The sequence below is a fragment of the Ixodes scapularis genome, unplaced genomic scaffold (genome assembly GCF_016920785.2).
Source record: "Ixodes scapularis isolate PalLabHiFi unplaced genomic scaffold, ASM1692078v2 ptg000324l_1___fragment_1__unscaffolded, whole genome shotgun sequence".
Lineage (NCBI taxonomy): Eukaryota > Metazoa > Arthropoda > Arachnida > Ixodida > Ixodidae > Ixodes > Ixodes scapularis.
Genome location: NW_024609966.1, coordinates 465,419 through 479,229, shown reverse-complemented (window position 1 = coordinate 479,229; position 13,811 = coordinate 465,419). Strand labels below are relative to the sequence as shown.

At 41.7% G+C, this 13,811-nt stretch overlaps 2 protein-coding genes across 5 annotated transcripts in view; one reads left to right on the top strand and one right to left on the bottom strand.

Annotated features, from left to right (window-relative positions):
- The window catches only part of LOC120836180 (GDP-D-glucose phosphorylase 1), a 34,096-nt gene that overhangs the window by 9,956 nt on the left and 10,329 nt on the right, over nucleotides 1-13,811 (bottom strand). For 3 of the 4 annotated variants that reach the window (XM_040502341.2, XM_040214204.3, XM_040214205.3), the window contains 4 exons: nucleotides 12,368-12,454; nucleotides 12,234-12,292; nucleotides 9,050-9,152; nucleotides 4,564-4,664 (listed from right to left, as the gene is read on the bottom strand). In XM_040502341.2, coding sequence (XP_040358275.1) covers nucleotides 4,564-4,664; nucleotides 9,050-9,152; nucleotides 12,234-12,292; nucleotides 12,368-12,454 — 350 coding nt within the window. Of the gene's footprint in view, nucleotides 1-4,563; nucleotides 4,665-9,049; nucleotides 9,153-12,233; nucleotides 12,455-13,811 lie in introns of all 4 variants that reach the window. The other variant, XM_040502340.2, reaches the window with a different exon arrangement.
- Nucleotides 1,040-13,811, top strand: part of LOC8042667 — a 41,564-nt gene continuing 28,792 nt past the window's right edge. Inside the window, exon 1 of the mRNA XM_029966750.4 lies at nucleotides 1,040-1,174. Coding sequence (XP_029822610.2) covers nucleotides 1,154-1,174 — 21 coding nt within the window. The 5' untranslated portion in view covers nucleotides 1,040-1,153. The remainder of the gene's footprint in view (nucleotides 1,175-13,811) is intronic.

Below are 13,811 nucleotides of genomic sequence, written 5' to 3'. Positions count from 1 at the left end.
GCATCGTTAAATGAGTTCATCTTTGATAATGACTGAGGGCTCTTTATTGATACCGGACCATATTACCTATTACTTTTTGTAACAAGAATAGGTTGAGTGCAAAATGAGCAGTTTTTTTTTTATTTTTTTTTTTTTTTCAGAAATAAGGCTTTGGTTAAAGTAGGTGTAATTTACAATGGGTACTAAAAAAATGGTTTAAAAATAAATCATATAGTGCAACACTTCAGTTGGGATAAAGTCTCTCTCCCCTCCCACTTTTACACCAGGTAGTTTATTTAGCCTGTATATATGATTTCTGTAAAATGTGTCCAAAAACCAGCATATCTGCTAAAGTGTATAAAAATGTGCCCCCCACCCTTAAGTTCTATGAACCTACTAAGCTCTTATAAGCAAGAAAAACAACCAACCAGAAATACGAAAACCTTGTGCTTTAAAAGTGACACTGCTCTTTAGCACCGTCGGGACCAGAGTGAAGTCACTTGGCTGTTTCGATAGGCAGCTCCACAATATTTATTAAAATATAAAAAAGCAGTAAACTGGGCTAGTTCTTTTTTTTTTTTTTTTTCTCGACCAGAATGCCAAAAAATACAAGAATTAAAAAAGAGATTGACTCTTTCCTCCTTTTGTCCTTGTTTTTTTGGCGTTCAGTTCGAGATTCAAATGTAGACCCACATTTTTTTCTCTTTCTCGACACAGTTTTTCTAAATTAAAGATAAACCTACAATCAAGACCAAAGAAGGTTGACCTAAATGCCGAGCGTGATTTTTGAGCCTATCACGTTAACCCAGGCACTTGCCCATGTCGACCACTCTTCCTAACACTCCGGTGCAAATTGGTGAACCTTGATACGTGTGCTTGTGAAAGGCATGGAGGCATGCGGCAGATCTGACAATCAAGTTATCTCATCAGGAGTACAAGACCCCAGTTCTGTCTTATCACAGCAGCCGCCATCCTTCTATTTTGTAATGTTTTCTCACAATCTTCTGCCGACATCGTCTGGAAATTCAAACAATGTTGGCGATTGGCTTGCCAAAGCACCCAACCGGCCAGCACGGTTGCCGAGCAATCTCTAAACTTTGTTTCCCCTTAAGTTGAAGAGCAGCCGACCCTACGAGCCAACGGGACACACCAAACAGCGTCAAAGCGCGACATCATGGAATTCATCCATCTTTCTGTAAGTGTTCTTTCATCGACAAAACCAGTCAAGAACACTGCAAATGTCCCATGACTTGTGCTTTTAATATATACGGTTATATGTGTTTGAGCCTTTGACTGTTCTCTGGCCTAAGATGAAATTGGCTATATGGTGAGTAGAGACGCTTTGAAATACATATCTGTATCATTTTCCTTTTCTCCAGCTTCTCAGAATATTCAAGTTGACCAATAATTAAATATTTTTATTTCTTGCTTCGCTTAAGCTTATTTCGGCGCAGATGCGGTGCAATTCTTAGCAAAAATAGAATTTTGGCACAAGATGTAGCAGACTTTTGTTCATGTCACAATTTGGCACAAATGGCGCTGCACTTCCATCACTGCAGCAGAGATTCATTTGTTCCAAGAGCCTCTAAAAGAGCACATATATATTTTTTATGAACTGCCACTGTACCACACTGTGCTTAACTGTAGTCAATTTGCTCCGTTACAAAGTTCATAACTGCTCCTGGCTACGAGCGCTGAATGAAAAGCGTTGACCGTTTTTTTTTTTTTGTTTTTTTTTATTCAGAACCTGATGACTCCACAGGTTCTGAACAATTTTATTTTCCGAAGTAGCATCCTTCACACTCATTACATTTTTTAGGATGTTTAAAAAAATTATAGAGATAAATGCAGGACTGTTTTTTAACATCCCATTTTTCTAGGCATGTGCAAATAGTGGATTTTGAGTTAGAAGGGAATAGCAGTTTTGGCCGAATATTTTCTAATCCAATACAGAATAGTTTTTCTAAGTATTTCACTACTGCAATATGCTTAAACAAAAACCCAGCTGAGCTTGTGAAGGTTGTTGCCAAGCTTCTACTTGTCCATTTCTAATATAAGTTAATTTTAACCTAACTGTATTCATTGACTGTGGCCCTCGGAAGTCCAATACCTAAATTGGGGTTAAAATCAATAATGCATTTGACATAACATTAAGCCTATCACCCAGCTATACCTAATCAAAGGGATTTAAAAATATTCTTGGTATATGCAAATATATTTTCTTCAATCGCTTATGATTAACACAAATTGTCAAAGCATCTCTGGCCAGTTTAATTTTGAAACTTTTACTGCAGTGTAGATATCAACATTCATGAAGTTTCCATTTCTTTCTAAATACATCAGGCGCGTGCGTGCACCACTCCACTTTGGAAATGGGCTGGCCTCCTAAGCACGCGGCTGCAATATTTGTACTTTTCCAATAGACCATCTGCTAAGTCCCCCAAGCGCCCCAGCCTGCGCTAAAAGAATCATGGGAATGGTGTTCCTTCAGCTTATTAGTGACCGGTAATTTCGACCCTATTTTTGGTTACACAGCTTTGGAGTGTAATTCGGAGACACCCTGAACAAGCGCCTGATATACCCCAAGGACCTGTCATATTGCTTTTAAAATTTCTCCTCAATGTCTGCGTTTTTGATACTGTGCATGCTGTCCATCCTTCAACCTGGATGGGCTGCAGAAATCTCTTGCATTATTATCATTCTCCTAGAGCTTCAAAGACACTGATATTAAGTTAGAAACACTAAAAATGCTATAAACAGTCCCGCTGAGTCTGAGCTAAATCATGATTTTTGTTGTTGTGAATTCTCGGCTTTTTAAGCAATTCCTGCTAAAACAACAATCACGAGAATGATAATAACGTAAGAGATTTCTGCAGCTCAGCCAGGTTGAAAGGTGAATCGCATGCACAGCATCAAAAATGCTAACATTGACAAGAAATTTTAAAAGTGATATGACAGGTCCTTAGGGTATATCCGGCGCTTGTTCAGGGTGACTACGAATTACGTTGAAGAAGTGTGTAACTATGGAATTGGTCAAAATTAGCGATCACTAGGGAGCTGAAGGAACACCGTTCCCACGATTTCTCGAGTGCGGGCCGGAGCGCTTGGGAATATTGCAAATGGTCTATTGTTGATAGTGGTTGGTTAGCCCCGTCGAGTGCTTTTTATTAAGCACCAGTGCACTGCAGAGAAGCCACACCTGCGGGTGTTGCTTCCCCGCATTGCATCGGTGCTTGATAAGAAGCGCACTCTACGGGGCTAACCAGCCGCGATCAACACTTAGAAAAAAAATGAATGTCGCAGTTCATCTCGAAGCGAATGACAAATACCGTATTATTCAATACTACCTTATTTATTTAAATATAAGGCGAGGTTTTTTTCCAAAATTCATACTCTCAAAGTCATACCCCGCCTTATATTCGAAGTTCAGTATAGCAATATGACTTTTTTTTTCTTTTCCTTGGGTCTTTCAACTGCCCCCCTCGCCTTATAATCGTGACCGCCTTATATTCGAATAAATACGGTACTACTCGAATATCGCCCAACACTACTTTTTCTCATTTCATCACCTCGACTCTCAAGAGAACTTGTTTCCGTGCAGTTATTTCTTTGAGCATTGAAAATTTTCCCGTGAAATTCAATTGCACACCTCTGCCATACTCTCACAGACACACTGACAGAACAGTCTAGCTACAGGTTAAGACCTGTGGGTGCTTGAACTTCACAAAGACTGGCACGGTGTTGCCAGTCTACATCTGTACAAAGAAAAACATCCCCCTCAGCCCCCCCCCCCCCCCCCCCCCCCCCCCCCCGTATATTAGAGTAGCTTTGAGCAGAGCTGGCTTTTCCAACTGGGACACATGTTAGCATCTTGCCTTCTGCCGCAGCAGTTTCCACCTTCCAGTGCAGGCTGGCTCTACCGAGGCTACGTTCCCGAGAGCAAACTTCTTGCTGCCTTATTGGTGTCTTGGCAGGGTACAGCCTATATTACCTGCCAGGTGCCAGAGAAAGGCCTAACTTGGTCAAAGTTTAGCAATTCTAGAAGCCTAACTTGGGCCTAATAAGGTTTTGCTCCAAGGCTTTGGTTAGGGTACTTTTCTTTGGCCCTATCTTGCCAGAAAAATGCTAAGTCTGGTTCTTTTGCTGATTTGCCACTTGACAACTGAACAGCAGTGCAGCCTAATTTTGGCACTTTCTCAAGAGGCCCTAAGATGACAACCAAAAAAAAAACGGCAGTGAAACTTAATGTTGGCACTTGCTTGGTGATTTGGGCTCAAAGACGTAACAACCAAACAACCACAAGTGAAGTCAATTCTGACTTTTGCTTGGGACCCAAAAGGGTCGGGTGATAACTAGGCAGTGAAGCCAAACTCTGGCACTTCTTCAGCGAATTTGGGCCAAGGTACCCAGATCTGGCATTAAAGTTTGACTAGGCACTATGAAGTCTGGCTTCTTTGGGCTTTTAAGGACTCTAAATTGCCAGACAAAAACCAAATTCTGGCCCAGAGAACTGCGTTACTTAGGCTCCCAAAACCCACCAAGTGGGGCATCTGAACAGCTTCATTGTACCCTGTGGTTTCTCACCTCACCACAGCTTCCTTGTTCTCTCTGGACACCTGGAATGCAAAACCTTCGGCCGGGTAGTCTTGCAACTCATGGTACTCTCCAAAGATGCGGGTCACTCGCTGCGAGAGGAGGAAAAGGGCGTTCCTGGTTCGACTTCACACGAGCATTACAAATTGTGTGATTGGGAAAAAAATCATGCAAGTGGGCAAGACGCCTCCCGCAGAAAACGGAGTGAAAAAGATCAAGATGAAGCTGGGTTAAAATTAACTGTGGGGCTAGTTGGGTAAACATCTTAAATAGAGAAGTGCAACGGACAAGGACAGAACAAATATACAAGCAAGGAAAAGCGCTTACTATCAACTAAGTGTTTAATGCATGATAAGAGAAAGATGAAAATGATAAAAGAAAGACAACAATAAAATGCAGAACACATTTGCACAAAAAATATTCCAAAACAATGTATGAAGATATTTTTTTTGTGCAAATGTTTTCAGCATTTTATTTTTGTCTTTCTTTTATAATTTTCGTCTTTCTCTTTTCAGCTCAGTTGATAGTAAGCGCTTGTCCTGTCCTTTAAAGAAAAAATGCGGAAGCCAGGCAAACAAAACATGAGGAAGATGCATTTGTTTGATTGGATATGTACGCAGATGAGCTCTTTGCTGTTAGACGCCAGGGCAGAGGAGTGTCAAGAACCCAGACATACACAGCGCAAAGTTTGATGGCATAAACGCTTCGACAATGAAGCAATAAAATGGGCAGTTTTAACATCATCAGGCACAATGATGGGCAGGTGGGGTTTAGACAGAACTTTCTGCCACACAATTGGGTGTTCCCATTCAGTACTTTACAAAATTATAGCGCAAAAGACTAGGACAGTACAGAGCACTAACTCACAACTGATTACCTACTGTTCGTTGCCATCATTTGAGTAAATGCTACGAATCACCGAAAAAGAAGAAAGAAAAAGAGAAGGAAGAAAATGTGTTTTGCTTTAAATGTGCATAAGCACACCTTCTGTAGCACTGTCTCAAAAAGATCAGCATTATCTAGAATCGTTCTTAAAATCTAGCGGGTCACTGTGATATTTTTAAGTTAATTTCTTCTTTCCTCTCTTTTCTTTTCTGTTAATTTCTTAGCTATTCTTTACTCTCATTTCATTTCTATCCTATTTCCATGGTGTATTTTGAGGTGTTCATTATAATGCACATTTAAAGCAAAATGCGTTTTCTTTATTTGCTTTTCCTTTTTCGGTGATTCATCGCATCTATTCACTTAATTTGCTTCGTTCACCTTTTTCATTATACAAGCAGTAAATAGTCAGTAGTTAGCACTTTGTCCTGTACCATAGGTGGTATTCACTGGATGCCACATTTGAGGTGATTGCTCACGGAGCATGCTCGGGATGAGTTCTTCTTTATGGTCTCCCAAGGAAGGCAATCTTGATGGTGTGCAATGTGCATGTTGGAAGCGTTGCAGCAGCTTGCCCTCAACACGTGATCGGCAGCAGCGAGCTTAACTATGGCTGCCAGTGAACACCAGCTATTGTTCGTTCCTGTCCTGGTCTTTTGTGCTGTAATTTTGCAATGTACAGAGAGCTCCCGAAAACGACAACCGAGTTTGTCGGCCCGGGTAAATAAACTATGCGTCGCAGAAAGCTCGAACTCTGTGAGAATGCGACGCTAGCGGTTGGGATAGATTGCGAAAGTGTGAGCATGACGTTACCTGGATAAAAAGATAATCGAGGAAGATTAAATTTCTCTACGAGCCGACGTCCACCTATCCATCGTCAAAACAAAACATGACATTATGGACGCTTGTGGGATTTATATCGGTGGAAAACACTTGTCAGCAAGGAAGGGGATGTTGTTGTTTTTGCATTGAAGCCGTTATGTGCTAGGATCTGAAAAAAAAATATGCCCATGGATGTTAACAAAAATCGCCAGCTTAAACGGCGCTCCTTCGTTCCAATTGGTCGTGGCAAGTATAAATAAAAAGAGGGGGCAACTTGCGTGAGTCAGCCGTCCTTGGCATTATTAGATAGTGAGGTCCTGATCCCTTGTTGTTATCTACAGTCACCAACTTATCTCAGTTAAGAGTGCGCTGTGACGAGGCTGAGGCAGAACGCGCCGATCTAACCTCCTTTTCTTTCGCTTCGGCGATGCTGATAAAGAGACTTGGGCTCAATCAGAACAAACTGACCTCAAGTGTGCCTCTAAAAATTGGGTTTAGAACTTGCCCATAAGTGACCATAAGGCAATGATTACTTTATTCACTAAGAATTAAATACAGAGAATTAGACAATGAAGTTATGTATGTGTCTTCATTGCAATCATATGGAAATCGTATGGATGTCGTAGAGTTATCGTAAAGATAACAGCTTCGCTGGTCCTCCATCTTCACGTGAACTGGATGGGTTCTATAATTTTTTTAAAGAAAAACTGACAGGTTTTTCTTGTCACTAAAATACCATATTTACTCGCATAATGAACGCACCCCCCACAACGACTACCAATATTTGGACTTTTTTTTTTCCATCGCATAATGAACACACCTCCAATTTTTGGCTCCGTGAGTCTCAAATTGCATTCAACTCACCAAGCCAATTTTTTTTTGCCGCCTAGTGGTCAGGTCAAGTCAAGCCAAGCCGCTCTCATAACGGCTGCAAGTGTGTAGTTGCGGAAGTGATCAACAGCGAAACCGAGCGGCGCGCACACTTGACGAAGCTTGGGTCGAGGAATCGCCCAGCCCCAGACATTCTTCGCCTATCGGATGCATTAATGTCAACGAACACGCCGTCATCTGTGGTTCGCTTTCGGACAGTGAAACCGTGAAAGTGGTGAGAGCTAAGAACGGTCGTATTGCTCTCCATGCTGAGTGAGCTTCGTACGACGCTTTTCCTTCGGCAAAAGGCACGCCAAAAGTGCCCTAAAAAGGTTCACAATTTATAAAGCATGGTTACTGTAGTGCACTCCCAACCAGCCGTGGGTGTGCCTCCATCAGTGGTGCATGCCACAGTGCCTTGCCATATCATATTGGCACCTAATATGACATTTGCACGAGGTGTGAAAAATGCAAAACTTTTACCCAGCATAACAAACGCACCCCCAAATATGTGCCCATTTTTCAGGTAAAAAAAGTGTGTTCATTATGCGAGTAAATATGGTAAAGCTTTCGCCTTAACAGCAAAAAAAGAAAAAGAAATCTTGCCAGAAAAAGAGGGACTTCAAAGCAGATGATTAGGTGGAACAAGCCACCATCTGCTACGAAGGGCCCAGCAGTTATACTATCCCAATTCACCCATCCAGGTTATCTCATTGGCATCTCCTTGTAGAGGGAGAAAAAAATGGGGGTGTTTATACAACGTGTTTTGCTATGTTTTATAGATTGTTTAAAATCAAAGCCGTTAAAACTGCTCACTAATCTGGTCTGTGCAGGTGAGTTATATGGCCAGGGGGACAAAATATAAGGAACCAATCATTGAGATAAGTCGAAAAATAAACTCATATTTGTAAATTAACTTTTTAATTAGTGAATATAAACATATTGTTCCTATTAAAAGCTTGCTGAGATTCATCGAAAATCCCTATAAATAAAATTTTTTTAGAAGGGTTTGGAGCACGTGGAAAGCATGGTGGTGCCCTAAAGATATTGCTAGTGTAACAGAAGGTTGGCAGTGAGAGAATGTGAATGATAAGCATATGCTGGTGTTATATACAGTATCTGTGTTTTAGCACTGCCAGCCTTGCACCTGTTGCATGAGCGGTACCTTCAACACACCACGACACATCCCACATGCTTAAAGCCTTTTTAAAGTTTACTGAATTAGTGGTGTTCAATTACGCTCAACAAGTTTCTAATTGAAATCAAATGTCTATTTTCACTAATTAAAACATTAATTTTAATTATCCGGCTTACTGTGGCGATTAGCCCCCTATATCATATACCCCTGGCAGTAGAACTCACTTGCACTGATGTTAGTGTGGCTTTCCTGGCTTTTCTAAAACAAATCTGTAAAACCTAAAAAAAAAACCAAAAAACCTGTACATATATGCCAAGCTTATGACCAAGTTCTGGCAGAGTCCAGCAACAGACAGAGGGTTAATGTAGATTGCATCTACATTCGAAACCTCGGTCAGGCTGAAGGCACCTGAGCAAAATTTGGACTCTCAAGTCGGCGGTCTAGAGGCAAGTACTCTATCTCAAAGCCACTATAGGAACAGAATGTTAAGTTGGGCTAGTTGGTTGTTCATGACTGGAAGGGAGCGCCGAAAGACAGGGACAAAAGAAGTAGGTAACGACGACACGTGGCGCCACGTGTCGTCGTTACCTACTTCTTTTGTCCCTGTCTTTCGGCGCTCCCTTCCAGTCACTATAGGAACAGTAGAGAGTGATGATGAATTTCCAAAATAACGCCCTGGATGCCAGTTCCAGCTTTTATCGATGAAGTGTCGCCAATCAAAGATAACTAATTTGTGGCATTTCCAGCATTTTAAAGTAAGCTCACCGCTGTTTCGAGGTGTAGCCTGTGCTCCAGATAGTAGAGGTGATAGTGCTGGTGGTTGACCGACGCAAAACCTCCCAGACTGTTGAAGCCGACCCTGAGAGCACTGCACATCGGGTTCAAACAAAATGTGTTAGTACATACATACGTACATATCTTATTATTCAGTGCCTCAGAACGACCAAAGTCTCAATGTGGGGCACATACGTCCGCTCAACGTGAACAACACATACTGTAAACAACTTAATTTTCGCAAAGACTTAATTTTCGCGAATCGCCTACAATTCGTGAAAAATAGGTCCCGCGAACAATTTCGGTAAAATGTAAACACATTGGAATCTGTATTGAGATCCCAGTGCGTTGTGAAAATTAAAACCCCCGAATTATTCCAAAACTACAGCATTGTCCTAAATCGCGAAATATTGAGCCTGCGAAAAATAAGTTGTTTATGGTATATAGGAAAACTATTTGATTATTAGGTGAGAAGCAAGGTTTCTAGTTTGCATTTAAAAGATACATACTAGTCTGTAAAAAGCATCCAAAGAAGTATTGGATGATATGGCATTAAAATACAGTTGAATATGTGAGATCGGACAAAGTTTCTCTTAAGAGCCAGTATAAACAAACTGGCGTTTCTACTGGAACGTAGAGGCACGTGAAAGTTAAGGCAACATGTTGCTGTCTATCTGGCCATGAATTATTCAGTGTAACAGTACCTAGTAAGCCGCGCCCAACTCTTCGACTTGATACCATTTGTAAGCCGAGAATCTCGACTATGTACGCATAGTCATAAAAACACCTTCGTTTAAAATATTGATCATAGACGTACAATTCGAATAAACCTCTTATGAACTTTTTCAATTTTCAATGCATCGGTTGCTGTGCACACAACACTTGCAAACTCAAGCCGAGAATTAATTAGACTGCAAAATAAGCAAATAATACACAATAAATTTTAAAAAATCTTTGGTCAAACGAGAATTTAATGAAACTTTGGTTGGGGCTCGTTGGTACATAATGTTTAAAAGTTTAAAAGGTGCAAACTGAGATAGGACGAAAAAAGATACACATATGATAAGAAATCAAGCCAGCAATATTACAGCTGATACGACAATTTGAAAGACTTGGTAGGAAAAAGAAAGATGATCATCAAAATAAACGCCAAGGTCGCGAAACCCCAGACACACGCAAAATGGTAGTGGAACCAAGAACATAGGTATTTAAAATCGACTCCCACTTTCTACAGATTGAGAGCACTTTAGTTTTATTGGGATTGATTAACAAAAATGTTTGCAGAGCACCAGTGAGGCATGCGTGACACGTCGCCTTGTAAAAGTGCGCAGTCATTGAGTGACCGAATCTAAAGGACAGCTTCAGATAGAAATTGTTGGTGTTGAGAAAGCAACGGGCTTTCTTTTTTCCTGTGACCAAGGAAACATGTTGGTGCATCATGAGTAAGGTTTGGTTTTTTTTCTAGGTTTATTTTTCTTAACGTTAAATGGTGTTTCTAAGGAGTTTATTTCATCCCCCAAAAGAGGTGTTTTTTTTATGTATAATTGCAATGTTGGACCAAATATTGTTGGAGAAAAAATTGGGGCTTATGTGGAAGAAAACAGGACACAGGCGTAGGATTCCTCAACCTCCAGGAAACCCGAATAGTTGGAAAACATTCCGGCACCAATATGAGAAGAAAACGAGGTATCCCAAAAAAAATGTAGTCTTGGGAATGGTTGGTTCAGTGTGGGCACCAAGTAAACACAAAAAACGGTGATAGACGCCAGATTGGTTGAGGGTTTTGCAGTTGAGCAGTGTGTATATGCAATGTTTGCTGATTAAACAGTTGAAAGTTAGTGCTCTGTTTTGTCTGTTCTTCCTCTGTCCTTGTCCTAAAGCGCAATCATGTTTTCTAATGCACAATACCAACTCGCCCAACAGTCAGCACTCGTACAAAAGAAAACTCAAGATTTCTTCCAGTGAAACTTTTGTTATTCAAGGGCAGCGCCAATTCGAGTTTTTCCGTTTTTCCCGATAATGGTAAAACTGATTGAGGGGTTCATATTCGGAGTTTATTGATATTTACCGAAAACATGAAACCCTAACCACGAGCAGTTGAATCTTCAAAGCACGAACGACTGTTCACGCATTAGTGTCATACTATACTTCTCTTGTCGATCAATAAAAGGCAGCAGTGCAAGGTGTGGTTGAGAGGTTACTACAACTCGACGAGGATACCACGAAATGACAAAGTTAGTGCCCGCTACTTTACATTGTCTTTCCTGTCTCGTCCGAGGTCGTAGTAATGTTTTAATGACTGTGTATACCATAATGGGGGCACAGATGCGGCCGGAAGAATAGCAAAGTTACCAGAGCTGCATGCTTGCACCCCTGCTTTCTACAATCCAATACCCAACCTCCAAAGCGTGGTAGTCAATTCTATTATGAAGTGACCCCATTCGTCCATCTGATTCCTGTTGAAGTGCAGAGTCACCACACAATCACCTTAACGTTATATTTTGTTGTTACTAAGAGGCTCCTATAATAATGATGGAATAGCATTGTTATTGAGTGAGTACCCCAGAAGCACTAAGAGGTTTTAATATCATGGAACCTGCAGCAAAGTGGTAAGTTGGGCTAGATCCTGATCATTGAACTTGATGAACAACTGCTCAAGGGAAGAGGAGAAAAGGAAGAAAAACATAAAAAACATGCTGTTTGAATGCTGTTTTTCATCATGTTCATGATGCATTTGCACACTTTACAAAAATGTTTACCGTAAAATTCCGAGAGATGCCCCACCCCCGAAAGATAGCCCAACCCTATTTTTGGCTTGGTTTGCTATATTTTTTTAAACACCGAAAGATAGCCCATTCCTATTAATCGTAGTGCTGGGATCAGTGATGGCTTCGGCGTAAATGCGGCTAGTTAGCTATGGTAGGATATACGCGAACATTGCTGACTGGGAAGTACAGATATCTTTGCTTCGTTGCCGGAAGGGACACGACCTTAAAATATCAATTTTTAAACATTTCTTGATTGTACATTGAAAGTTAGCCCACTCCATATTTTCACCCAATTTGCTCTTCATGTTAGGTGGGCTATCACTCGGGATTTTACGGTAGTTGAAAATAATAAACGAGCCAACCTTCTGACAGAAAAAGATGGGAAAGTTGCAACACAAACCACTTACGGACTGCTGCTGAGCAACACGGCATCGATGGCAAGCATCAGACCGTTGGGTGACAGAACCTGCAGAGAACATGCCGACAGGCCCGTCAGCCGTTTGACTGGTGGCATGCTGACCGAGAGGCGGCTGCAGCATACCTGTGGCAGGCAGTCCGCAAGGCTTGGAACGAGCAGGGCGTTGCAGTACTCCAGTGGGCTCACATTGATCACCACACAATGTCCCGGCTATTAAAGTATGTACAAAACAGGTTCGGTAAATGTACAACTGGCACTTGTGTGTGGAGAACAGTCTCATCAAGCGACGAACTCAGCTGTGCACATGTCTGCCTGCTTCGAATTAATGAGCAGACACGAATAAGCTCGGAAATTGAATATCAATGTTGCCTATGCATTGTATTTCGCAGCTTATTTTGGCCTTTTGGTAGTTCAACAACCTTATTGCTTAGCTTGCCTTCATATTGTAAGGTAACTGTTATAGGCTAAGGAGCCTTCATGCAGTTTCTCTTGGCATGGCTACATTAGCTCGTTGTGCTCACCGTGTTATCATGTGTTCAGGACCCATATGCCAAAATAGAACTTTTAAAAGTTATTGGTGCTTAAACTCAACCAGAAATAACTTTGCTCAAAGGCTTTTTGAGTGGGCACTTTCACCCATACACATTGAAAATAAACCGTGGCACTGTTGACCAAACTCCCCACAGTTTAAAAGAACACAGTGTGGTTACTCCCATATTTCATGGCCCACGCTTCGGAGACGTAATCACATTTTGGCATGCATTGTAGGAACGTGTGTTCAGCGGTGCAAAGCATGTCAACATGCTAAAAGAATTTAAGCAGAAGGAAGGTTCACATCATGGCACCCCAGTGCTATTTCAGGTAACTAAAAAAGAAAGAACCTTAAATCCCGAGACCAAGGTCAGAAAAGTGTGGATTTTATGTGCCACTGATGGGACGAAAAGTACAGGGAGTCTCTTTCGAATGCCTCTAGCATGTGCTCTATGCCGTCAATCGTGCTTTGGCTACACATGCTGTCATTATGGACGGTAGTAAGCTCGCACTGGGGGCCGGACAACTCCAAGACCTCCCTGTCATGAGAGAGTTTTAGTACAGCATAGGCTGCAGAGGCCCCGTGCATGCTCCAAAGTGACGGCACGAGCTCCCGCTAGAGGAGCAAAGCTCTAGCGTACGGTCTACTAAAAGTCCCTATCCTTGTCTTGATAGGGAGCAGAATATAAAGTAATCTCTCATTATAACGAAATCGCCTTTTTCGAATTATCGCTTTTATTGAAGTTCAACATGGTTTCGGCCGAAATGCACACATTTTTAACCGGATAATTATAGGTATATCGGCGGCCCACCATGTTTATTACGAATGCCGAGGTGCAGAAAGCACACAAGCTTACAGAGGCGCATGGAGACTTTTGCATTCCGTCCCCCTTCTCCACCGAGAGCAAACGGCAAACTGGGAAAATGGAGTAAATGAGTGAAGGAAGGCAGAGCACGCAAAGTGCCGCTTCCGATGGCGATGCGCCGTCGAAGCAGTGGGAGCAGCGTCAACATTCCGACGCTTCTCACGACGCCC